Source organism: Sinocyclocheilus grahami, unplaced genomic scaffold (assembly GCF_001515645.1).
Source record: "Sinocyclocheilus grahami isolate Dianchi unplaced genomic scaffold, SAMN03320097.WGS_v1.1 scaffold1064.1, whole genome shotgun sequence".
Lineage (NCBI taxonomy): Eukaryota > Metazoa > Chordata > Actinopteri > Cypriniformes > Cyprinidae > Sinocyclocheilus > Sinocyclocheilus grahami.
In genome coordinates, this window is record NW_015506243.1 from 122,018 (window position 1) to 130,600 (window position 8,583).

Here is an 8,583-nt window from a genome sequence, read left to right on the forward strand (position 1 = left end):
CTCTCTCTCTCTCTCTCTCTCTCTCTCTCTCTAGCTATAAATAAATAGGCCTATCTGAATGTAATATTACTTAAGCAACCTAATTACATTACTACACCTAAAAGGTAATTTAATTTATAATAATCAGATCAGGTACAAATAGTGTCCCTATTATAATTGTGCAAACATTTCTAAGCAATACAAGGGTGCATATCACAAACAAACACACACACAAACAAAAATTCACCCAAAGTGGGGGGAAAAAAAGTTAAAGAAAATAAAGCTTTAAAGTAAATCGGCTTTAGGTCTAATAATAGTTTATAACATTATTGTAATGATAACATGTGGTTTCATTATCAAAACAAAACATTAATGATGGAACACTTTCTACTTTGTGTTCTTTTTTAAAACAAATTTGTACTGTCGAAAGTCCATTGAAAATTAATTACCTATAAATACTATACAACGTGAAAAAAAACTGAACAGGATCATTCTCATTACTATATTGCAGTTATGACAATCCAATAGAAATAATCATTCATAATAATTCAACGACTGAACTACAAGCAAACTCGAACATTTATTACCATTTAAGTAATACAAACTGTGAGGAAATGCTATGAAAACGATCAAAATAATGAAAAATAATAATATGTGACATATAATGTCATATATTTAAATTTTGTGTTGAAATATGATATAAATATTAATACATATTCATTATGCATTACTTGGCCATTCCAATGTCAGAAAAGAAATTCAACACAGAGACATGTTTGAATGAAAGTCAAAGGAATGCACTTAATTAATGTTTATTATAGTGGAATAATTTACTGTTCAAATGATGCTGCTAAACTATGATTTAACAGCAAACTGTTGCATCTGTCTGTTCGCTTTCAAGGGTTTGTGTGCAAAGCATGACCTTTCCAACACCAGATTCACTCAAACACTGTAAAAAACTCTCTTTTTAGTGTTTCAATGCAGATTAAAGACATTTATTTCACAGCAATCAAAATTTATCGATACGCAAAAAACATAATAATGCTAATAATAATAATAACTTTACATAACCCTTTCCATTCCAGTGTACATGTCACCATATTGCTTGTTAATATAAATACAATAGGCTCGCAGTAAAACACACGTGCATCAGTATGACGCAGTAACACTGGAATGGAAAGCCTTCATGAATACATTAATAGTAAAGTCACAGTTGTTTCATTTTTGGTATTGACGCCCGATACAAATGTTTATGGTTGTTCTATTCACTGATGTTTTTTGGGATGTTTTTCTGGATTTTTTGATGACGCTGTTGATCCAGTCTGAATATTTGGGCACGAGGGTGTAAACGCCGGGTTTTCCCGAGCGTCCGCATCCGTCTCCCCAGCTGATGATTCCGTAGAGGAAACTCCCGCCGTCGCAGTCGCACGCTAACGGACCGCCCGAGTCGCCCTGAACACATCAGACACACACACATCAAACAATCTGTCAGTACAGACAATTCAGTTATTTTAAACTAATACTGATGTGTATGGAAGCCTGTTTCCGCCACGGAATAAAAATAAACTGCGACTTTTTATTTCACAATTCTGAATTTTTTCTTCTTCTCAGAATTGCAAGATATAAACTATCAACTGCGAGTTCTAAAGTCAGAATTACAGAATATAAACTCATAATTTTGAGAAAGAAAAAAGTCCGAATTTTATTTCGAAATTACCTTTTATTCATGTTTTATTCAGTGGCGGAAACATGCTTCCATATAGGTATAAGAGCATTTACTGATATAGAAAATTCTATATGAATGCATATATTAATACTAATTATATTAATATTAATCTAAAACAATAAGAATTACATTATATATTATCATTATTATTATTACTGCAGTAATAGTGATATTACAGTATTTCTTGATAAAGACATTCCATATTATTATTATTCCATATTATATATTAAGTAAATTAATATTACTCTAAAATAAAAAGTAAAATAATTAGACCTGTTTTTTCATTGCTTTGAAACAAAATGATTTCCGGGTAAATTCCAGAAGATCTGGCTGAGGTGAGGCGCTCTCTCCGCGGGTTCATGAGCGCAGAACGGCCGCTGACGTCCTGGAGCTCACATCTCCGAAAACATCAAAGCAAATGTTCAAATAGACGTTATCTTTATTAACAATCTGCAGCCATGACACTCACTTTGAGAAATACGGCAACTTCAGCAAGCGGAGTGATACAAACGGTGAAACGGCTGTTGGAGTTCTGTTGGACTCTAATGTCAACATTCTTATCAGCCAATCAGATTCGAGGACCAGAAAGAACTGTTGTGTGTTTATATATATATATACGTAACTATTTATTAAAATGTATTACAGAATATTTGATATTCCTATTCATATGTTTTTTAATTTATGCTAAAAATAGGAATATTAGTCTAAAATTATTAGTCGTATGTCATATACAATCCAAATCTGCAATCCAATAAACGTAATAAAAATAACATGACAAAAGGTGTTGTTTTGGCGTCTGACCTGAAAGGCATCCACACAGGACTCACTTCCCGCACACAGCATCCCCGACCTGACCTCTGACCCGTAGACGTCTGGAGACGAGCATTGATCGAACGGGATGATCTTCACCACTCCCTCCATCAGGCGAGAGTACGAGTTCGCCTCTAAAACACACACACACACACGTCACATTCACACACGTCACATTCCCACACACACACACACACACACACACACACACACACACACACGTCACGCGTCACACTGAGGTGTGCATTACTACATAACAGCTCTGCTTCACCATTGTGGATTCATTTCTGATCTTCATTTAGTCATGTTGGCTTGACAGAGCCAATATACTGAAATTCTTTTAAAGGATAAGTTCACCCAAAAATGAAAATTCTCTCATGAATTACTCACCCTCGTGTCGTTCCAAACCTGTTAGACCTTCGTTCATCTTCGGAACACAAATTAAGATGTTTTTGATGAAATCCGAGAGCTCTCTGACCCTCCCATAGACAGCAATGTAATTACCACGATCAAGGTCCAGAAACTTAGTAAGGATTTTGGTAAAATAGTTAATGTGACATCAGTGTTTCAACCGTAATTTTACGAATCTACGAGAATACTTAGAATACGATTCGTCTCCTCTGCGTCACCCTGGCGACATTTTGGAGAATATGCACTGAACGCAAACAGCTTATGCTATTCTGTGTCAGCAGCGCCACGCGGATACGTTGAATCAGAATCAGAATGAGCTTTATTGCCAGGAATGTTTACACATACAAGGAATTTGTTTTAGTGACAGAAGCTCCACAGTGCAACATAATGACAGTGACAAGACAGGACACAGATAATAAAAAGAATAATATACAAATATGCAAAATAGACAATGTACAAAATAGCAAAAATACAATATATAATATAGACTAATATTGTCTACATTGTTTGCGCTTTGATCTGAACGTACACCACGTATACGCGTGATGCAGCTGACACAGAACTGCATACGCTGTTTACATTCAGTGGATATTCTCCAAAATGTCGCTATATGGTGACGCGGAGGAGACGAATTGTTGAATAAAGTCGTTATTTATTTTTTCTTTTGCGCACAAAAAGTATTATCGTAGCTTCGTAAAATTACGGGTGAACCACGTGGATTATCACATGGATTATTTTACCGATGTCCTTGCAACGCTTCTGGATCTTGATTGTGTTAGGATCATTGCTGTCTATGAGAGGGTCAGAGAACTCTTGGATTTCATCAAAAATATCTTCATTTGTGTTCTGAAGATGAACGAAGGTCTTATGGGTTTGGAACGACATGACAAGGACAACATGCTAAATCATGTTAGTAATGTGCTAAATCATGCTAGCAAAATGCTAAAACATGCTATCAACATGCTAAAACATGTTAGCAACTTGCATAAAATTTTAGCAATGCAGTAGATCAAATCTTCAAACTTCAAGCTTTTCAAAGATATTACAACTTTCAAACAAGGCTTTGTCAAGCCAACATAAAAGTTTGTTTACGATCTTTACTTATCTAGTTTAACTTGTACTGAAATAACTAGAACTAAAACTGAAATAGAAAATAAAAACCATATAGACATTTAAAAACATGACTAATAAAATGACAAACAACAAAATCACTAAAATCAAGTAAAATTCAAATGAAAATAGAACAAAAAATAGAAATACTATTTTGAGTAACTTTGAGTAAAATACATATTTTACTCAAAATATGAGTAAAAACCAGTGCTTGAAGTGGATAATTCACCCACCCAAAAATAAATAAATACAAACTAAAGTACTAAAAAAGTACTTTTTTATTTTCACAATTCGCAATGAATGCATATAGTGTCACGATAAATAAATAAATGTTTGCAATTCAGTTCACGTTTATTTGTATAGCGCTTTTCATGATACACATCGTTGCAAAGCAGCTTCACAAAAAACATTTACAGTTGCAGTTTGCAGCACTTTTAATAAAACTTTTGCACAAGTCAAGCTGCGATACCAAACAGGACCACAGGGAGACACCAAAAGACCATTAAACGAGCTACCTTGACCTGACTGATCCATGCAGAATTACTAAACCACTGACAACGGCGTGATCTAAAACACCTTCAGCCAGCATCCAGCATAAAACACTCACACTTACTGTTTGAATGCATTCTCTTACTGGACCCTTGGTACACTTCAAGCACTGGTAAAAGCTGTAAGAGTATCTCAGTGATAGTAAAGCAGCACTGGTGCAGAGTTAGTGACGGTGAGCTCACTCTCGTGCATGTGACCCCAGCCTGAGATCTTACAGCAGGAGTGATCGGGGAACGTCATGTGTTTCCCCGGCAGACAGATGGGCCTGATGAAGGCCGTCTTCAGAGCGCAGCGTCCGTCAACCTTCTTCAGCTTCACTAAAGCTGCTATTACACACAAGATTATCACACACACACACACACATGCTTACTCGCCCCATAGCAATGCTTAGCACAGGTGAGAGACACTCTCTGTTGTTATCTATTGCAAAATACAGAAACTGAGTTTAATTGATGTGCTTTTGGAGAACAATAGTGGTGCTCAGCATGTTGAAGCATGTCTGATACACACTGTGTGTGTGTGTGTGTGTGTGTGTGTCTCTGTGTGTGTGTGAGTTTTACATACATTTCCTGAGAAGCTTGAAAAGCACATTTTCACATGTGTTGTCTTTGTTTACTCGTCCATGTTGCAGACACCCACATCTGAACACACATGGGACTTTTAACGAATAAAGTACAAAACAGGGTCTGAAACTCCTGAAACAATTTACAGTAATAAGAATGAAGACCAATGAATGTTCATTGAAACAAAATGTAATATGAGCTGTTTAGCTTTTTTATTTCTTGTTTTATATATATATATATATATATATATATATTTGCAACCCTGTTACTAAAAGTATGTTTAAAAGGTGAATAAGTGTCGTGTTGCAATTTACTAGCATTAAACATAACATCAACTTTAAAATTAATTGACAGTAATTTGTAAATAAATATTGTAAATAAATGTATATAAATAATAATAAATAAATAAATAATTATATATATATATATATATAACTAAAACTGTAAAGGTTAACTCAAAATAAAATATATAAAAAAAAAAGATTCTCATTCAGTTTAAGTACTAAGATAACTAAAAGTAAATAAACTAAAACGAATTGATAATATAAATAAATACTATATTGACATTAGAAAACAAAAACTAATAAAAAGGACAAAAAAATTTTTTTTGTGTATGCATAAACATTATATATGTATAATAGAAAAGCCCTGTTTTTAGTTTAACGCACTAGCTGTAAACACACACGCACAGATATGAAAGTTTGTAAGTGAATAATGATGGTAAAGTTTCTGTATTTAGAGTCCAAACTCACCGATATCGTTTAAGGTCGGCTCAAACTGTGTGTAACGCGGGTTTAAAATATAATCCTGAACAGCAAAGGTCCTGGTGTTGGGACCGGTGTCGTTAAAGGAGTGCTGGCCGAGAATGACCCGAATCTGTGACTTTAGTGGACTGAGAGAGAGAGAGTGTGTATGGAGTTAGACTGAAGCTGTAACTCTATAGAAATGCATGAAGTGCACACACAGACACATACTTGCGCAGGAAGCAGTGAGCGGCCGACACGATCCAGCAGGAGGAGACCAGCGCTCCTGCACAAAACTCGTCTGCGATGTACAGCGCTGCCATCCAGGGGTGAGCGCCGGGCAATGCAGACGTCCCGCCCAGGATTCGACCCCGACTGATCCGCTTCTCCTGCCTCTTCCCACACGCCGTGGTCCTGGAAGAACTGAGGGAGGGCCCCGGGGCCACGGCGATGATGGGACCTCTGTGGCCCGCTGACAGAAACAACAGAGACTGTGTTTAATGAAAATAATCTGAATACACCTGACTGTAGGATACTGAATATTCTATCGCTTAAAACAAATGGACAAAACGTATAGTAGTTGTTTTAGCTGTATGCAATAACTAAATAAACCTGCAATAACAACCTCAGAGGGGTAAGTAAATAAATAAATAAATGTGTAAAATAAAAAGTAAATAAAAAAATAAACTCCTGTGCTTTAGTATTTGTTATTGCTAACACTAGAGTTAAAAGACGCTGATTGCATTTATTTGATAAAAAATGCAGCAAAAATTGTGAAATATTATTACAAATATTATTCTATGTGAATATGTAGTCAAATGTAATTTGTAAATTGAATTTTCAGCATCATTAATCCAGTCTTCTCTCCACAAATCATTCTAATATGCTGATTTGGTGCTCAAGAAACATTTCTGATTATTATCAATGTTGAACACAGTTCATATTTTTGTGGAAACTGTGATTCGTGTTATTTTTCAGGATTCACAGATCAATGGAAAGTTCAAAAGAACAGCATTTATTTGAAACTGAAATCTTCTGCAACGTTATAAATGTCTTTATTGTCGCTCTTGATCAATTCAATGCAAGTTTGTTGAATGAAATATATAAATTTTACGTTTATGTACACTAGATGTATAAAGAGTGACGGTGAGAACAGCCTGCTTGAACACGCCTGTCGCGGATCATGAGCGTCTCTGAACACCGTTAATAAAATAACTATCTAAATCTAGCGCTTCAGGCGACGCTGGGTGAGATTTTCCCTTCCCACACCTGAGAAAGTCCGTGGGATTTCTAGAGAAGTTTTTAGGAAAGGTTATCTTTGTTTCTTGTTTACTGCTGTTGTGAGTCATGAGAAGCTCAGGATCTGGTTTGGAGCAGGGCTTGATGGCGCAGTACTCCCACGAAAACGGCTCGCTCCGTCATCGTGTAACACCACGGCAGCTTATCTTGATCAGGATTCCTGCCAAATCAAGGAAACATCTCAGACAGCACAAGATCACAGTCACACATAATACTGATATTAAACAGCAGATCTGCTCAGTTCAATCCGGTACATGTTTCTGACTGATGTCTGTTTTGCTAGAGAAAGTCACGCTTTCTCAAAAAAGATGTGCATTTCAGAGCATTTTTGCTTTGTAATGTGAAGTCCTGCATTCTCCCTCAAACAGCAGAAAAGCAGCACAAACACATGATTCCTGTCTGAATCTGAGCGGAAATATGAGTTTCCCTTTCGATACTGCACTCGTACTGCGTCTGCTAGACGCTATGGGAAAAAGTCATTTTTTCTCCAGAACTGAAGCCTTTTTCAATCACGCAGTGAAACTGCACGGCCATTGGTTCGTGCAGTGTTTTAAAAACAAACCTATGGCAGCGAAGCCTGCCAAAGCCCGCCAGAATGGGCGGAGTCATCTGGCTATATAAGCGGCTGCTTCGCTATAGGATTCAGATTTCTTCATCCTTCAGCGACGACGACGTTCTTCGCATCTCCACTGACTGAAGAGCCTGCTCGCCGTTGACACGCCTTGCAGCGGAACGACTCTGCCCGGCTGATCCAGCGCCTTCGCCGCCTTCAGCACGAGCAGCAGCAGTCCGGGTCCCCTGCCGCCATCCGGCGAGATAGAAGAGCAAATTTCTAAAGAGCAAATTTCTCGGCGTTGTTACAAATGCCGCGCCGTTACTGCGGTACGTGCAGGGCCCCCTTGCACGCCGATGACGGCCATCGTGAGTGCGTTTTCTGCTTGGGGAAATCCCACACGGAATCCGCGCTCACCACACACACACACACACACACACACACACACACACACACACACACAGGGAGAGATTATGAGGCTTTCTTTCTTTCTTTATTTAGTTAAAGAAAATATACATTTTTAAATGAGTACAAGCTATTTGAATTTTTAACAATATTTGAACTATACTTACAAATATTGAACTATTTGAAATAATTATATAGAAAAATGCAAACCTCTTATAAAATGAATGGGGGATACAAAAACTCATATAATATGAGGGAGGTAATTATCAGTTTCTGAAAGGTATAGATTTTCATTTAAAAGATGAAAGATTAAAAATACTTTCAGGCCCTGCTTGTGTGTGTATGTGTGTGTGTGTGTTTGTTTGTTTGTGTGTGTGTGCGCGTGTGTGTGTGTGTGTGTGTGTGTGTGTGTGAGTGTGTGTGTGTGTGTGTGTG

At 37.0% G+C, this 8,583-nt stretch overlaps 1 protein-coding gene across 1 annotated transcript; it reads right to left on the reverse strand.

Annotated features, from left to right (window-relative positions):
• Positions 1 to 1,120: 1,120 nt before the first annotated feature.
• Positions 1,121 to 7,401, reverse strand: LOC107566257 (hepatocyte growth factor activator-like). The gene is made up of 6 exons (XM_016251648.1): positions 7,225 to 7,401; positions 6,123 to 6,363; positions 5,901 to 6,040; positions 4,768 to 4,908; positions 2,507 to 2,649; positions 1,121 to 1,431 (listed from the first exon to the last, which is right to left on the reverse strand). The coding sequence occupies exons 1-6, from the start codon at positions 7,238 to 7,240 to the stop codon at positions 1,198 to 1,200; spliced, it is 915 nt and encodes a 304-aa protein (XP_016107134.1). The 5' UTR covers positions 7,241 to 7,401; the 3' UTR covers positions 1,121 to 1,197.
• Between the last annotated feature and the right edge of the window lie 1,182 nt (positions 7,402 to 8,583).

Excerpts from the sequence above, each read along its gene's own strand:
- LOC107566257 (XM_016251648.1), bottom strand. Across the intron at positions 6,041-6,122 it reads GCTCACTGCTTCCTGCGCAA|TCCACTAAAGTCACAGATTC; the intron begins GTATGTGTCTGT and ends TCTCTCTCTCAG. Across the intron at positions 4,909-5,900 it reads GCCGACCTTAAACGATATCG|CTTTAGTGAAGCTGAAGAAG; the intron begins GTGAGTTTGGAC and ends GTGTAATAGCAG.